The 18,494-nt window shown below is 42.2% G+C and overlaps 1 protein-coding gene across 3 annotated transcripts in view; it reads right to left on the bottom strand.

Moving 5' to 3' along the window:
- The window catches only part of INPP5A (inositol polyphosphate-5-phosphatase A), a 260,525-nt gene that overhangs the window by 191,438 nt on the left and 50,593 nt on the right, over nucleotides 1-18,494 (bottom strand). For all 3 annotated transcript variants that reach the window (XM_076339286.1, XM_076339284.1, XM_076339285.1), the window contains exon 2: nucleotides 7,425-7,466. In XM_076339286.1, coding sequence (XP_076195401.1) covers nucleotides 7,425-7,466 — 42 coding nt within the window. The remainder of the gene's footprint in view (nucleotides 1-7,424; nucleotides 7,467-18,494) is intronic.

Below are 18,494 nucleotides of genomic sequence, written 5' to 3'. Positions count from 1 at the left end.
GCATTTGCATAACATCTAGTTCATCAAATCATCCAGTTTCTTGTTAAGCACTAAACTTTCCCATCACACACAAAATGCTCCAAACCACTACTCTCACAATCTGTGTTTTCACTTTCCTCCCAACAGCCACTTTCCCTCCTTGTTTCCAAGGCATGTTTTTGGGGTAAGAGAATTTTTACTGAAAAGAGGACGGGAGTCTGAACTAAAAATATTTAAGACCCGAGTTACCAGTAACTATTCATAGTTACAAGATGAAGCATAATCACCAGCATTAGGACTTCACTGAATTCTGCTTCCTTATAAGAAGGTTTTTCCCCCCTGTTCGCTGCAATTTCTGATTATCAAGTGCATGGTACGACATACTTGCTTACAAGACTTTTATCTTGATTCCAGTGGATTGTTTTCAACTGCAAATACTATTTTCTGCTTCAAACATTAGAAACTAGAGCGAGCTCTGCAAACCCTGGGATTTTGCAACATCCTTCCCCCATAATGCCTGCTTCCACTTCTAACAAGCACACAGATTTTGCTGTTGGGAGTCACACAGCATCGCGTGGAGGATGACGTGCAGGAGTGCAAAGCACAAGACAGCACGTTACTGAACTGCCTGGTTCCTTCTGCAGCGCTCAGGCTGATGCTGGCGATAGTTATACCACAGGAGGTGGATGATCTTCCTATGCACGGACTGATTTTGCTACACATACTGGTCATTTAGCATTGCCTTAGCAAAGCCAGGCTGGCGCAACTGCCTCAGGACATCCTTCCAGAGCCACTGTGCAACATGGGTAATGATCCCGCTCACTTTTACAAAATGCTTACACATTTCTCCAGCTCAACAAACAAACCAAAGCATGCAACGTGCTAAGCTGTTCCAGAACATGCCGACAACCTTGTGCATTTTCACTTCCATACCCACACAATCAATGCAAGTCCAGGTCACAACTGTTGCCACCCGAGAGCTAGAAGTGAATAGCTGACACCTCTGACAGGGCCACTGTTTACTGCATGAACAAAAGACGACAACCCCCCCAGCAAAGACACTCCTGACAGGCAAGCTGTCTTCTCCTCTTAATCACCTCTGCATGATATTTAGCTGATTTTTAGCAAAATGATTGCTTGTTGTTTGTTCTCCTCCTTCCCTAAACTTGATGCCCAGTAGGCTGGATATCTTTTCTCATAGATATTTTATCCCATTACAGTATTACCCTATCTTCAGGGACATTTATCTTCCAACCATAGCTTCTGTTCCGCCCTTTTTTTTTTTTCTTTCTAAACTAAGGAAAAAAATAGCATCATGTAAAACCACTTAAGACATAATTCCCACCTCTTCCAAAAATTTTGGTGGCCTAGAGCCTATTCTGACCAGCCAGTTACAGGGGCTGCCAAAAGCATTCAACTGAACAAATGCTGTCAGCTTCATACATTACATATCTGCAAAATGTAGTTGTCTTATTACTAGGGTCTAAAACAAAACAAATCACAGCCTGCAAATCCATAGCATTTAAAATAACTGACTATGCTACCACGCAGATTATCAAGATTCTTAAAGGTTATGATCAAACTGTTTAATGAAAGGGAAGATTCAAAGATTTTATGAATATTACTAAGAAATACAAATATGCCAGAAGAAAAAACAGTGAATTGTTTAGTAATCACATGGGTAGGGTGGTTAATGGTTTTAAGGGCATTACAGTAAAGTTTCACTGATATATGCACTGATAGCCTGACTGATGCAAATCAGACATTAATTACGTTAAAAGTCTGTGATTGTAGTACATCTCGAAATTGTGCTTCCTATTTTAACATCAATTCCATCTACAGCACACTAAAAGTTGTTCTAAATCACCTTTTTCTTTCGACCACATTTGAAGCAAAGTAGTTGACCTATTTTTATGTTTGAAGTCAGACACCACCTAAGATTTCACTATGACATAGGACTCTGTGCCTTTTCAAGCACAAGCACATCTTCTTTCAAGCTAAGATTGTTTCAAAGTCAGCTGTGACCAACAACTGGAAAGGGACTTTGAGAGTAAAGCTCAGAGAGAATCATCAAACTTGGAATAAACAGAGCTTAAATACACCTATCAAAAGGCTTTAATAATGTTTCAATACTACGTACAACCCGTCTGCAGACTACACACAGATACCAATCTTCTCTCTATCGGGACAGCAATCACAGCAACAAACTCCGTACTGAAAGCGAAGTGCAGAAGATCCTGCAAAGGTGCCCAAGGCCCCACTGTGCTGCCATCCTGCATGGGTTTCCGCTCACCTTCCTGAGGGGCGGAGAGGAGCGAGTCATCTTGCTATCAAAGCACTTGCTGTCACCACAGCAAACCTCTGGCCAACGCTGTGGCGCTGGGAACAGCTCACACCAGGGCTGCCCACTGTACCGCCCCGCAGCAGTGGCACCAGTGTGTACCTCACCCAGCTGAGATGGTCCTGCTTCGGTGTTTTAACTACGCCAGAGGACACCCGGCACGTTTGTGCTGCTTCGCTGGGCACAGGCTTATATGCATCATACTCCACTTTATACATAAAGATCCGTATTACGAATGGATATATATCCATCTATGGCAGCAGTACTGCATGCAGGAAAAAGTAGATTTCTGCAATGTCTACAGGTACTGATGGGTATTTAATAATTTCCATAATCTTGATTGCTTCCTTGCACAAAGAAGAAAGACTGCAACAATGAACGAAGAAATGAAGAAGTAATTTAATCTGTTGTTGGAAGTTCTAACCTAGCACCCACCCCCAAATCAAAGCATGTTTTAGATAGCAAGTAAGCATAACCACTCGCCATCCATTCCAACTCCAAACTTAACAAGTGAAAAAGTGGCTTCAGATGGCAGCCAGTTCATTGAGTGTTCCTTCTTCTCAAGGTAAAAAGCAAAGCACAGTTTGTACCTTCTCTACTCCAGAAGTAAGACAGAGCTGCAGAAAATCAGCATGTGGCCTTTGTCAGCTTCATTACACTTTCCCATTCTTCAACAAAAAGGATGGGGTTCTCCAGCACACAGGAGGTCCTTCAACTTTCAAGGCTTCGCGGTTCCAAATTAAGCCATGAAGGAGCTACCAGCTCTGGGTTCAGCTTCCCGTGGTCCCGTCACGCCCCCACCCCTGGCTGAGCCACAGCAGGACAGCCCCATCTGCCTGCCTGCACCTTCCTGGACCCCGGACCCTGCGCCCAGGGTGGGCGGGTTCAGAAGGGGACAGCAGGAGCAGGGATGGTACAGGTACAGGTAGAGCCCTGAACCAGCTGAGGAGGGCTGGGAACAGGCATGGGATGGAACCCCCCCCGACCAGCAGCTATCTGGAGAGAGCTGACTTTCAAAATGCTACAGATCAAGGAGGAATGCTCCTGGCCACCTTATTCATGTTTACAAATTAAAAAATTAGTTCAGTGATACTAAGTCAAGAGGCAATAAGATGCAAAATTTGATGACAACTATGGAATAAAAAAAAAAAAAAAATCCACTGGGCCAACTCTCAAATTGCCGTATTTCAAGACGGCAAGTTCCTGAAGCTTAGCTTTTGGAGATGAATTAAACAAAATTCTCCACTTTCCTATAGGACAGGTACTTTTCTGGCTTCACAGAAGAAAGCTGAAAACACAAATTTGAGGAATTCCAAAGCCAGAGCACACAAATCACAAATTTAGATACTCTGCGCTCCTTCTGAAGAGTATCACTACTTGACAATAGATGTTCAGAAAAATCTACACCTTCAAACAATCACCACCTTAACCTATACCAAAGCAGAGGCAGAAGGCTCGGGGAGGTTAAATCTCTCGTTTAATTTGCCATCACACGAGCACACGTATTCTTCACGCACTACCTTTGGGAGGGAGATGAAGCACGGGGAGAAAAGGAGGAACATGGGAGGATAGCTGACATTTGTTTCTTTATGCTTTAAAGGTTAATTTAAAATACACTAACTTTAAAGTTAACATTGTAATCCACAGAAGAGAAGGAACATGGCGTTCCTCAATCATTTAGTGAATGTTTTTTATGATACTGTGTTTTAATTAGATGATGTAGTTTGATCAGTTTGTTAAGCATTCACAGACAGGTGGATGGATCTTTCAGAAGCCTTTTCTTGTTCCTAAAGCATCTCACTACTAGAGTACTACCAGAGATGCTGACTTTCTTTTTCTACTACTACTTTTTTTGCAAAAACTGGCTGGCTTTAAGCCTTCTTATTTATCTACACACAATGAGAATACAATACCTACAGCTTACATCATAAGGAAAAGTGTTATGAAGCCCCAAAATGAATGCCATGTATTCACCCATCAGATCAAATGGAAAAAGCAGAGCAGCAAAGAGGAAAAGCTTCACTATAAATTTAGCGATGGGAAACAAGCAAGTTTCTGAGATCCAGGCCACTCTTTCCTCCTAGGAGCCTGTTGTCAGCAACGCGTCAAGGACGCCGTCTATTCCAGTGCTACATAACATGCCTGGGAAAGGCTCCACCACCACCTCCTCCTCTGGGGAGCACGCGCCAAAAGCCAATACCTATGAATGTATGGAATTAAGTTCAGCTGAACTCTTCCTTCATCTTGTTTTAGTTTTCCTTGGGGGAAAAGCAGCAACTAACAGTGAACTGGTAGCAAATTACCCAGTATTTGATAGTTAAATCAATTTTAAACTACCAAGTAGGATGTCACCCAAAATGCAGGCTCCACTTCTACAACACTGGAGACCGATGAATCCAAGGAAAACAGATCAGACAAAACAACATCTCTCAGCTGTATCAATTGGGTTGTCAACAAAAGCAATCAAGTAGCATGCTACTTTATGGGCTGCTACATTGTAAGCTGTCATTAAAAACATCCCTGAAAGTTTATTTAAAATATTTTTTCCTGTTTGTATTTCTTGGAAAAACTGTTTAACTTAACAGCATTAGATCTTCCATATTTTTCATGTTAATAATTTAGAATATTTGTAGATCAATGGCAGAAATTTAAAAATTTTAGCGCTATATATATTTAGATTATATGCATACAGCGTATAATCAATGATGATACATAAATGAAGTGACTCGTATTTACCTATCACAGCAATTAAAATCCTGTATTTTAATTTACCAGAACTTAAAAACAAGCCCCAAAATGCTTCTTCATTTATATGTTCTTTGACATCAATTCAAAGACATGTTTCCATTATAGGTTTAATTTCTAGAAAGATTTTAAACTTAGAGTAGTAATTGCGCTTCCTTTTTTGTGGAGATTATTTTGACTGCTTACAAAAAGGACTTCATCCTCAGAAGTTATGCAAACTGTACTGACACAACTACATATGCAAATTGAATTCCTCAGAAGAATGGAAAAAAAATTGTGGTCTGTGGTTTATCTGGGTTTCGAGTTTACGAAGAAGTATTAAGAGTCATTTTCCAGTACTTCTGATGAACTTCAATTTGCAGAGGTTTTCAACAAAGCATGCAGAATTCAAATGAAAAAAAAAAAATTCTGAAGTTATACATTTGCTAGGTTGCTACGTAGCCTAACATCAGGACTGTGCTGTGCTGCTTTTGGTACAAGCCTATTAGTCTCTTCCCTAAGGAGCTTTTTATAAAGTTTTATTCCACTTCCTACTGCGTTTGCGAACACGGTGTTAACAGTCATCCTGCTGCACACACTGAAGAGGAAGAAGGGTTCAAGGCTACTGAACGGCACTGTTCCTCAAAACACACCAAGTACTGCCTCTCAAAACACGCTGAGGACTGCCTGTCTGTTACCAGCAATGAGCGGAACTGGTAACCTTCTTTTATTTCACACCCCTTTCTTTTTTCTTTTAAATACAGCTTTCTCAGATTGCAGATATGGAGGGCAGAGGCACAGAGAGGGAAGATGGATGTAGCAAAACTACTGCAGCTGAGGGATGGGTTCAGGTCTACTTTAGCTACACTTTCGCTGGTCCAGACCCTGCACTTGACTGGCCGCATGGGAGTGTTAATGAATCATTTTCTTCCTATGTTGAACTTGGTGTACACAATATTCACTGGACCAAAGACAGACCACGTCCACTTACATGCTAGTGGTCTCTGCTCTAGGATAATAGCAGCTCATTCTTTTCCCCTCCTCTTCCTGTTTTCCACAAACTATTTGGAGGCATTTCTGTAGTCCTCACCCCATTTTAGTAAACAAGTGAGCATGTAAGGAGTCTCCTTGATAAAGATGCATAAATAAGTAATGTGATGCTGAAAATTATGCAGTGATCTAAAAAAAACCAACAACAACAAAATTCTATTTATTTAAATGCACTTTGTCTCTTCTTCATAGGAGGAGTCTTCCCTGAAGATGTGGAGATGGTTTAAATGAGAATTAGCTGAAAGCCTGCACAGTGTAAGCATCGTGTACATACAGCAGTAATCAATCATGATGGAAGAAGAAAAATAAACAGATGAATCTTTTGTGAAGACAACAGATAGTGAGGAATATAAGACTGGTTATTGCATCTCGGATTTTTGCAAATCCATTAAACTTGTCAGAAAAAGCTAACTGCAGTATTTTACAGCATTTCAATAAAGGTCATAGGCTACTACCTGACCAGATAAATAATTACAGGACATTTTCAGTTACAAAAAAGCAAAAGATAAAATATTGCTATTAATTTTTTCTGTATACAGTTTCACTTTAAAACTTGAACAGCAGAATATTGTTGCTTTAACCATTTTTGTATAGGACATGTAAAAATGAATAAAGGAATCTCAGGATTGATCAATTCTGGCAGATGCGATACAAGCTGTCAGAGTGAAATGGCACTCACAGTACTTAGCAGGGATGACATCTTTGTGTTCCACCAGTGCTCATTTCCTATTGCTTATTTACATGTTTCTGCATGAACTCAGCAAATTAAGCAAGTCTCTATTGCAACAACACAATGTGTTAGTGGCTTTTATGCTTAAAAAAAAACAACCAAAAACCACCACACCTGAAGTTTACAACACATTTTATAATATGGGTTCAGTTTCAGTATTTTCACACTGCCTAAACAAGAATTTTTTCAAGAAAGAGCAGACAGCAGGACTGATCTATTGCAAACCAACACCAGAAATCGTTAGATTTCAGTATAAATGTAAACTGGACTTACAAAAAACCGAAACAAAAACTGTTGGTTGGTTTGTTTGTTTTTTTAAATTGCTCAAATGTATTTCTTACTCAGGAGACTTAAAAGACCATTACATGCCAAACTAAAGTCATTTTTTAGGCAGAGGATTGTCAACGAGAACAAATTATGTTTATACACTGAACTTTTATAATCATTACTTAGAAATCCAGAAAGAGACATACTCTTTAGGACTGGTTTTGACTATAAAATAGTGACTTCAACTTCAAAAGCAATAGATCTTTATATTATTAATTAAGCCAATAAGCAAATGTGCATAGAAGTCCATGAGAAAATAAAGTTCTACCTTACCTGATAAAATTCCCGAAGCCAATTCTTCTGTAAATTTTCTGGCTGAAAAACAAAATACAAAAATTAATTAAGAATATGAGTAATGTATTTTTATAATAATATCCTGATACTTTTGCTTTCTTCAATGCATTCAAGTGGGGAGTTTTTTGCACAATTAAAGAAAAAAAAAGTACAAACATGAGGATGTTCCTCCACAAGCGCCAATGGACAGACCTCTCCTTTTTGTTTCCAAGTCCCCTCTTCTCAGATTTTCACCAAGAAGGTACATTTTGTATATGACTTCACAATGTTCATACACATACAAGACTATCAAGCAATTAAATTAGACTTGATACGTATTGAAATACATGCTTTTAGAAGTACACATTCATTGGCTGGATATCAAAAACTTTACATGAACTGCTGATACCCAGCTCCTGCAATCTCAGCTTCAAGTTACATGGATTTACTTCTAAGGAATTGGCTCAGAGGGACGACTGTACTTTTGCAGGATGCTTGAGCACATTAGAGCTCCTGTCAAGGACAAACTGGGAGAAGCGTTTCAAGATTACTACAGAAGTTATGAAAACCGAGGCAGCAAAAGTATGGTAAGTACAAAGTTCTGCCTTTTCAGAAACACAGGCCACCCCAGATACGAATATGGAGGGAGATAACCAATTTTCATACAAATGTACAGCTACAAGAGAAACTTTTGTTGAGTTTTCTCTTCAACCACAAGACTTCTGGATAATTTTTGCATCATAGTGGGGAATAAAAACCCAAGTCAGACTTTTCTCTCCCAGAAATAGCAGGAATGTACAGTATCTGTGGCAGGCAGCAGAACGTATTGAACTGAAAACCAGAGAGATGCCTCAACATCCTCCCTTTAGTAACAGTTATGACACCAGCTGCCCAGAGGCAGACATACAGGCATGAAATTTCTGTTCTGCTCTATTTCCCATCGAATGTGTTATTTTCAAATAGTTGGATACAACTTTAAACTTACTAATTTATACTGACTGCTTGTTGCATGAAGATTTGCCCATAGGTGGCTATAAAGATTTTTAAGTAGTGAAAAAAAAAAATTTTTTTTTTGTCTACAAGTTTATAAAAGTCATCCAGTTCTGTAAGCCTATAAAATCTACAAGTCTACAAAAGTTTTTTGAAAGCTGAGGGAAAAAAGCGCCATGTTTGTCCCTTACTATCCGTCACCTCCCTTTTGTTGATCACTCAATTCTTGACAATTCTGGAGTTCAGCCATTACTGGTCAAGAAGGTGAAATTTTCACTCCTTAGGAACAATTATTTTTTCTAGCGATGAACTTTCTCAGTATTTCCTATGGAAGTCATTGCTCTCGGTGCGGGGCAGCTGCCAGCGCTGGGGCATGGGGCTGCATGCAAGCAAGAGCAGAGGCCCCTTGTTCTGCACCTGAAGCCAACGGGGATGAATCTTGGCCCGAGCTCAGGGACATCTTAAATTAATAAACACACAGAACAAAACATCCATGTCTCCCACCCATGCCCTTCCCCTCGGCTGAACAGCATAACTCAAAGCCAGAATAAGGAAGCTGCAGACACAAATAAAAACTGAAGGCAGCCAGGCGGGCAATAAAATAGTCCCTCTAAAAATGCTGTCTCATTAACTGTTTATTTAGCAACTTAACTCTTTTTCTACTCATTCTGAACTTAATGAGACAACCCACTGAGTAATAGTAAGTAAGGATTGTTGCTTTTATAAAAGCAGCAACAAGAAAACAAGCAAACCAGGAGCTGCTGTGATTTCAAGCTGACTTCTAACCTGAAGTTATGAAGATAGCACAGGATTTATTGATTTTTTTTTTTTTCAATCACTCTACAAAACAGATGGGAACTGGGAACATGCTTTGTATATGATTTGTGTATGATATAAACCAAAAGGCCAGATTCAAACTATCAAGAAAGCAAGATCTTGGGGATTGTGAAATTTCTAATTAAAATTTTCTGGTAGTTATGAAAACTAGATAAACAAGTCCTGCGTTAGGCCACAAGCAGACTTCAGCAGTGCTGTGTATTTATTTTCAAAACAAAGTATGGCCTTACTCAGTAGGTAGTAGGCAATTTTCATGTTAACAAACAAACAAACCCCACGCACTCCTCACTTCTCTATTTTATTTATGCCAGTCGCAACATGTCCTGGGGACCTCTTAACTTTTAAGAATAATCCAAAATTAACAGAAGTCAGTCATTTTTGTAAACCCACTAAAGAAAACCAAACCCCACTTCAGCCTGTATTTACAGACAGGAGCTAAATGACGGGTGACACAATATCCCAAAGAATGCAAACCTGAATTTGAGGCAAATGCACTCCAGAGTGCAGGTCTCTTCACTGAGAGCCTCACCTAGTTGCAGACATAATCTTTCTATGTTAAGCACAAACACAAGATTTTTATTTAGCATGTTTTGAGATTTTCAGTTAAACCTGAGTGCAAATCTATAAATAAGGATGGTGCAGCTATTCACGTTAATTTATATTAGCTACGGCTTTTTAAGGGAGAAAAAATTGCTACCAATCAAGACTGTTTAAAGCAAGTTATTAATACTTGAGGAATCCCAGGGGAGAAAATAAAGCACAACCTTACTTTTTGTTTTTAAATACTACTGCAAGTGGTAGAAGTTTCCCCATTTGCTACATGACTTAACGAAAACATTGTAAGATTAAACACGAAAACAACCCAGTACATCAGAAGGAAGTTGACAAGACAGCTCCAGGATGCTCCAGCAGCTCTGCATCTACCTCCCATATGCCGGGCAAGATTGGTTTTGAGAAATCAGGTTAAATACTGAAAAATTTGTCAAAATAAATCCCGAGCAGTGACAGCAATCCCTCAGATGAGCAACCTGTAGAGGCTCCTCACAGTGCACAGTGACCCAAGGCTACCCGAATTCTTCTACGACTCCCAGCTCCCCCTTCCCAACGTGGCATTCAAAAGGCAATGTCTGTTACAAGGAGGAATAATGATTTTGCTCCTGAGAAGGAACAAGGGGTTACTGGATTTTGTTTCCTGTGGTCCTAGTCCTTCTGATGCCCTGGGACATTGCTTGTAGCAAGTGTCAAGGGCACATAGCTAGAACTTACAGCGATAAGACACTATCAAAATACCATCTAATATGGACTCATGTTGAAGTAGCAGGAAGAGGCTATAGGAGTGCAAAACCAGACGGCTCCAGCTCTTAGTGGCAGCTCTACCACCATGGTTCTTGGAGACGTACTAGGGATCACTGGACCTTTCTGTGTCTGGTGGCCCCACAAGATGAGTCACAGCAGAAAGCCAATGACAACGCTTGTTTGTTCCACCTCCACTACCCAGCCTGGGACAAGATGGGCAATACTATTTACTTGTCTTCCATTATAGCTTTGAGATCCTTGGATGACAGATATTATAAATGGAGAGCATCACTGTATCGATCCATACCTCCCACCAGAGGAGATACAAATACATATAGAAAACTCAGAGCTCCCTAGAAAATTCAAGATCTCAAACCTATGCGAAACAAACCTACAGCAGCTACATTTTGAAGGTAGACCAGGAACGCGTTTTGAACGTAAGCAGGAGTCGGGCACAAGTGACGATTAAAATAAAAGCTGCTAATAAATAGCACTCCCGTTGCTACATTTAGCTATTATGGTATCCACCAACTCATGTATTTGTGAAAAAGCAGGAGCAGCCTGCAAATAGATTCACGTAGAGGAACAGTGCTTTGGAGTTTGGGGTGTTGTTTGTTTGTTTTTAAAAAAGGTTTTCTTTTCTTCTTATTTTTAACCCCAACAGTCACTACCTGGAAGCCAAAGGCAGATGTCCTCTATGGAGCTGCTGTGCACTTTCACCAGGTGCATGCATCAAGAACTTCAGCTCAGGAAGAAAGGACACCATCCCACCAATGGCCTGGACAACCCGCACCTGACTCCTTGTGAACAAAATTTAGCACAGCTCCATACCCTGCCCATATAACCCCTCCTGACACCCACTGTGTTTTAAATTTGCTGGCACAGGCCAGCATTCAAACAGAAAGAGGAAAAATCAATTCAGGTCACTAAGCAGAGGTACACCTAATTTTACAACTTTGCTTGCCTGCATACCCCTTTAAACTAATTAACAACAGAGAACAAAGTCTCACGGGGGAAGGCATTTATAGAAATAATTCCAGGACTAAGCCAGGTACAACGAGATGAAGCAAGTCACCAACAGCTGTAGGACCTTCCCGATTTCCTCCTTCCTTTCTCCTCATCTGAGCAGCACAACAAAAACACCAAAGTTGAAAAGTCAGGAACGCTCACTGGGGGCGAGGGATGTTGGAGAGAGTCATAATGCCAAGGGCCCCAGGCTGGCTGCGGTGTCAGGCCCCGTCCCCACCGGGACCAAGGAGCACCGCTCGCCATCCTGCCCCGGAGATGGCAGCAGGGAGACAAGGTGCCAAACACGGGCCTGCAGCTGAACGCCCAGCACCAAGGGGCCAGTTTTAAACAAGTTAATTCTGTAAAAGGTTGTTAATTGCACCAATGCTGGTAAGAAGTGAGGGGCCGATTGATCATCACAGTTCACAACTGAGATTTTCTGAAACGGGTGACAGCAGGAGGCAAAAGCCCAATGAAATAACATGAACGGGCCCAGAATAAAGCTCTCACCTGCAGATTAATTCCTTCTGGGATCCCACAGAACACAGGAAGCTTTGAAGAAGCGATGACAGAAACACAAATCTGAGTAGGAGAAACAGCACTGTAAGATACCAGTCAAGTCCCTTGGCAGGTAATTTCGGGAGATCAGGTGCTAATGAGGTCACTGGGGCTGCTAGCAAGGACTCCTCTGCACAGGGCCAGGGGTTTCAGTAAGCCCCCCGTGGTTGCTGTGACTCACCCCCTGGCCGCCCACAGCTTGGGCTGACCGTCACCTTGCCAGCTCCACAGGACCCAACCGCTCATGCTCCCCTTGGCTGCGAGAAGGGCACTGCCACACCCCCAAACGCCTACAGTCCCTCCTATGGCACAACCACATCCTTTCTTTCTGTTTTCACCACTCTGTGGTAAAATTCTGTAATCTAGCCCTCTGCCTCAGACTCCTCCCCGGTCACCTCCATATAAATGAAATAATTTTAAGTTTTGAAGGACTGGAGATAACAATCAAGTGGAAAGATAATTTATCTTCCTCTTATTTTTCTGTCTAAAAAAAGGCACATTATATTTCATGTCTTCCAGACTCTTTGGCCTTCTTCCCATCCTTTACTCTCCATGCTCTGTCCTTCATTAAATTATCTCATTCTTTTTGTAATGTAACTGAAATTAATCTTTTCCTTGTCCTCTTCAGTGCTAAATCCTTTTATACCCATCCACTGATGAACCAATTTCTCCCCATTCGCTAATCTGAACCCCGCTTTATCAGCCTCCTCGTTTCTGGCTCCCCCAACCTCCAGTCCTGCAACAGCCCTGTTTGCTCTGGGTCCTTCTTCCCTGCCCACACAGCAGCCTCAGCTCATGCCCTTGCGGATCTGCCAAAGAGCAACAGGCCCAAATAACGCCAGGAAAGACAAAGAAAGATGCAAAAAAAAGGTCTGAGCATGCTTTCAGAAGGAGTCTCTCTCCTAAGTGCCAAGTGATGTTCCTCTCTCACGCCATCCTCCCTTGCCCTCGTGGCTCAGGGCCCCGGGCCGCTCCACCCAGTGCTTGGAGAGCACCGAGCCTGTTCAGCACAGCTTCGTTAGAAGTATTTGCCTGCTTTAAACATGGTGTTCACAAGCTGAGCAGATGGCACAGGCTATCTCCTCAAATGTGCACAAACGCTTGGGAAGTTTGCTCTTCTTCAGGCTGTGCTGTTGTAGCTGAGCCCAGCAAATATCCCAAAGCCTTGGGGAGCACAGTCCTGGTTTCATCCTACCATTCCATCTGACGGCACACATTTTGACTCAGAGCCACAAATAGAAACCCTACCCCCTGAAACAAGCACAACTTCTTTCTAGACTGCAGAACCATGTGGGATCCATGTTGAAATAACAGGACATGCGCGCCGCTGCTCCCTTCAATTAAAAGCCATTTTGACCTTTTCCTGGAATTCCGAATCCCACTAAACCAGTCTCTTTTCATGCCGAGTTTCCATTTGAAGTCTATTTATGTCACACTGGTTACTGTATTGGTCAGGCTTATAAGAAAAAGTAGTAAGCTTGCGAACACATGGATACCACATGTGTTGGTAATATCCCAAAAACAAGCGGCTTTTCAAAATGAACATACAAGTAGTCTCTCTTCTCCCCTGTGTTTCCATTTCCTACAAAATTGCACCCAACAGCCAAAAGAAAGCTTTAAGCCTGTTGCAAAAATATATTCAGACAGGGAAGAAGTCTTTTCAAAAAAAGAAAAAGAGAAAATATATTTAGACAGGGTAAGAAGCCTTTCATTCAAAAAGAGAAAAAGGAAAGTGAACTAAATGAAGCCAAATTAACAGCCTGGAAAATTTCGTTTTAGTTTCATTCAGAGGGAAATGAAAGAAAGTAGATGAATTACAGAAAGCAGGTCTATTTTGTGAAGTTTATTTTTAGCTAAGAATAGGCTCATTTTTTAAGCTAAAAGAAAAAATTCTTGACTCACTTTGTGAAAATCTCTGAGCTCCGTAATGAATGCAGAGGAGAACTGGCTGGATGGACTTTGCACACTGACTTGAACAGAAAGTACAACCAACCAAAATTTCTAAATGCCTGACTTAAACAGTCCTAAGAGCCCTATGTGGACTAAAGGATTCCTCAAAACCCTGAGCTCGAAAGGTTTCTTGGCATTGCACAACACACTGTCCCTGCTGAAGTCATATATTTTAAGGATGCAGTCCCAGGCAGTATCCAGAGCCTTTTTAATCTCCTTCCTTCAATCTATACTCCGTTCAGAGAAAAATGTGAAATAGAGGCTATTTTTCCCTGCATTTGCTATATTTGGTTTTCTACTTATTTAATGAAGAATGAAACCTTTAATCAAGTTCTGTTTGACCAGAGCTACCAGGCTTACTCAAAAACTGGTTTCAGGTCCATCAACATGGCCGTTACAGCTATTTCACTGGAATTGTTTAGATTAAGAGTTTAGATTAATTAATTAATAGTTAAGATTTAATTAAGAGTTTAGATCAAGATTTTTGATCTCCTATAGTATCTTTAAAAGTTTACTGGCACGTTCTTGACATTTATATTCAAAGACCTATTTGATTTAAATCTTTTTTTACCTTCAAATAGACTTGTAAGTACTCCCGTTGCTATGCTCTAAATATCAGACTATACAGACGATGCTAAAGAAAACCCACATCAGACGGGTACTATTATTGTCACATTTTGTACCAACTTTACATTCACAGTTGACAAACAAAAAGATGATACCCTGCACGTTATGTTCATATTATTGGTTTACCAGATTTCAAAGTCAATGTAGACAAACCAACCAGGATCAAGCAGGAAAACAAGAATTACTCATGAGTCTAAAGAAAACTTCTAAGGAAAAGTACAGATTCTTCCAAATCTGAACTTTTACTTAAATGCTATGTTTTTATTACATACATTTGCAGAGACAACTTCCAAGTGCAAATGCAGTGTCACTTCCTTCAATGTTTCTGAAAGCTCACAGCTTTCCCAAGTAGCAGTAGAAAAAAGAAGAGAGCCCCATCCTGCTGCCATCATACCCCATGGAGAGTGACAGTCACTAAGTTCAAGAAATAAATGCACAGGAGAAGTAATATAATATAATTAGACGAATTAACACAGTTGGAAAAAATGGGGGTTTGGACACACAAGTCTTTAATTCTGAAGTTTAGGGCAGTTTTACTCCTGGGCTGAGAAAAACAGTGGCTCATTGGATGCTGAATCAAGAGAAATGAAGAAACAAAGGCAGAAGGTAGTGCTCAGGGTAAAACTGCGTTAGGGGATAGGATGAGCGAGGCAGAGGAAGGGACTGTTGGCCATCCTTCCTATTACATGGGATATTGGATTGCCCTGCCAGTGCCGAAGGAGACAGCCACAATGCAGAGGGTGAACACTGAAAAGCAAAGACCGCCTGTGCCTTCTGGTGGCCTTGTGCCTGAAGGAGAAGGGCTGAAGTCTCTGCAGCCAAAGTCCTCTCCCCCTCATAGGGGAGGGTGGCAGAATTCAACGACAGCGGTACGTTACCAGGCCAGACTAACAGATGGGCTGTCCTGGACTGACACCCCACGGGACAGAGCCATGCTGGCACCAGACCCGCTGCAGTGTTGGGTTGGTATTTAAGGACCAAGGTCCCTGGCACAGTGGCCTCTCAAAGGGGCACTGGAAACAACCATCTTGGTCTCTCCTGTTCAACCTGACCTGCACTGCTGATAGCAGAGTATCTACTAAAAATGCAGCAAGCCCCTATTTTGTTTACCACCTTCTCTGTTCATCTCCCTTCCTGTGAGTGGGTTTAAATCAAAACACAATACATGGTGGGAATACAAAAAGAAGCCGAAGCAGTTACGGCTTTCTGTGGAGTAATGCAGAAAACATGCTGCTCACCGCCTCTGCAAGGAGAAATGCTGCAGGAACACAGGTGAAGCAGCTCTCTAGAGAACCCGAGACAGATAAACAGGCCATGGCCCAGAGCTGTGTACTCACTAGCACACGTCTTCAGCAGAAACAGCAAGAAAACCTAAAGCCTGGGCTTCCTGTCAAAAAACATCAGAAGCTGAAAGATAAATACTAAGCATCTACTACCTGTTTTAAGGCTATGTGTTTCCAAATAATTGAAGCTGTACACAAACTACCCTGTACACATGAGACATCAGCACCTCTTGAAACAACAGAAACCACGCATACGTAGACTGTAAGAGACACCAAAAGACAGACCTTCCCAGCCAGGGATGGTGCATTCAAAACCCAGTAGCACTCTTTCTTAAATGTAGGAAATGCAGCCTAAAACAACAACAGCAAAGGGTAACCTGTTAAAGAGTAAATAAACTATTCTGGCCACATCTTAGGGAAACATCAGGAATGATGGAATTGAACTAATGAAAGCGATGAAGCACTGATCAAGTGCCTACCTCTTCAAAGGAGCCGGAGGTAAAGACACATATATTACAGTTGATACCAAGACCGGAATTAGTCTCACCTCTGACAAAACAAGACAGGGAAGGGGAAGGAGCCACCTTTCTTTAACTCCTAAAGAGTAATGGTAGCACGTGCTGTCAGGACTCCAATCTGGACAAGATCTTCCAAACCTTCAGGACCTCACTGACCTTGAAACCAACCTAACGTTATGGGAAGACCCTAAAACAAACAAAATCAAACAGATCCCCACAAAAGCAAGGCTAGGAGTGGACACCTCACGAGCAGCAGCTGAAACAAGCTCTAGTTCTTCAGCAGCTTCAGCTGATGAGGCCGATGCCATAACAGTGCTTAAAAAAAGCAACAGAAAAACTTGCCACTAACACCAGACTTCAGCAATTGCATCTTGCACCACTGAAACCAACTGTGCTCTTCATAGTTTTGACAAAAGCTGGCTTCTGAACGGCCAAGACACTGACATGACCTTAGAGGTACAAAGGCACAACTCGACAGCAAGACACGCAGGAAGCAGACCCGTGAGAAACACTCTCTGGAGAATGGCGTACGGCACACCAACGAGCACTGTTACACCTATCAGAGCGCAGAAATAAAGCTACGCAAACAACAAGCCGGAGAGAGACCACAAAAAGACGCTGAGTCTCTGTTAGAGGAAGCAGCAGAGGACCAACGTAAGCCTTTGGATTTCAGGGGAAGTTGCGGGGGACTCTTCTGAGGAGAATGGGTTAATACATCTGCAAGCAGAGAAAGTAACTGGCCCCTGGAAGTAAGCCTGGATATTTTAAAGGGCTGAGAGTCCTGGCCACAGTACTGCGCAGCGCAGGAAAACACGGCTCAGCCCTACTGTGAACATTCGTGCTGAGGAAGGGGTTGGGACAGCTGCCTTTCTGCACGGTGCCGGAACAAGCACCTGGCACAGAACATCAGGAACTGCACAATGTGCATAGCCGGCCACGGCAGCAGCTGCCCGCTGATCAACCCGAACATGGAAACCGCGGCCTGCCCCACAGCTGATGGATGCAGCCCGTTGTTGGAGTGATCCAGCCAGAGAGCCCAATAACCAGCGACCCCAGCATCGCTCTTGGAGACAGGCACCAGACTCTGGCATTTGCAGTGAATTAATTTCAGGCAAAACCCAATTGCCTGAGTGCACAGAGTGCACAATTGCACATAATGCAAGAGCATGGCATTGCACACAACTACGAGTCTCTGCATCGTCTGCAACCAGTGGGCACATGCACAACGGCTGAACAGAAGTCTGCTGCAGCAGCAAGGTCCTAAACCCTGAAGAGCTGGAGATGCCTCCCAGTGCACTGCCGCTGTGCAGGACCTCAGGCCAGGGGCACTGCAGAGCAGAGCAGGCTCTCACGGGCAGTGTCAGGCAGACAGTGTGGGATGAGGCTGAACACAGAAAGATGGGAACTTTACCGTGGTGAGGATGAACATTTACACGTGGAAACACAATGCAGCAACGTGAAAACTAGTGATCTATGGTATCGCGGCAGTGTAATGGAAGTAGCTGAAAGCCCAAGTCACTGGACAGATACAGGATAGATCGTGAGCACCCAGACACGATCTGTGTGCTTCTGGTATGACCTTACGATGAACAGGACTCCAGGGCTGAAGCACAATGCTTGCTGCCGTGCCAAAGAGCCCTCAGAGCAGCCACTGAGTAGAAGAGAAATACAGTGTTACGCCTGTCAACACAAGCACCGTCACTAAACACCGCACAGCACCTACAGAAAGCAAACCTCATTCTGGATACAGGAGATTCAAATAAAAAAATAATTAAAAAAACCAAATACTTTTTGTTAAAGAAAAACATCTGTTAGTAAAAGTATCCTCAAATTTAGTTTATTTTGGGGGTTGGGATGTACAAAGTGTGGTAGCCAGTGCCTTTGTACTTTAAGGGAGGAGGAGGAAGCAACCGAGTTATGCCACGTCGACCACTCACCCATCCTGACCTGACAAGAATAAAGCCTGTTCAAAAACTTCTCTAGTTTGAAAAAATGCATCTTTC

This window comes from Aptenodytes patagonicus, chromosome 5, assembly GCF_965638725.1.
Source record: "Aptenodytes patagonicus chromosome 5, bAptPat1.pri.cur, whole genome shotgun sequence".
In the NCBI taxonomy this organism is placed as follows: Eukaryota; Metazoa; Chordata; class Aves; order Sphenisciformes; family Spheniscidae; genus Aptenodytes; species Aptenodytes patagonicus.
The sequence above is the reverse complement of the archived record's forward strand: the minus strand, read 5'-3'. Positions and strand labels throughout refer to the sequence as shown.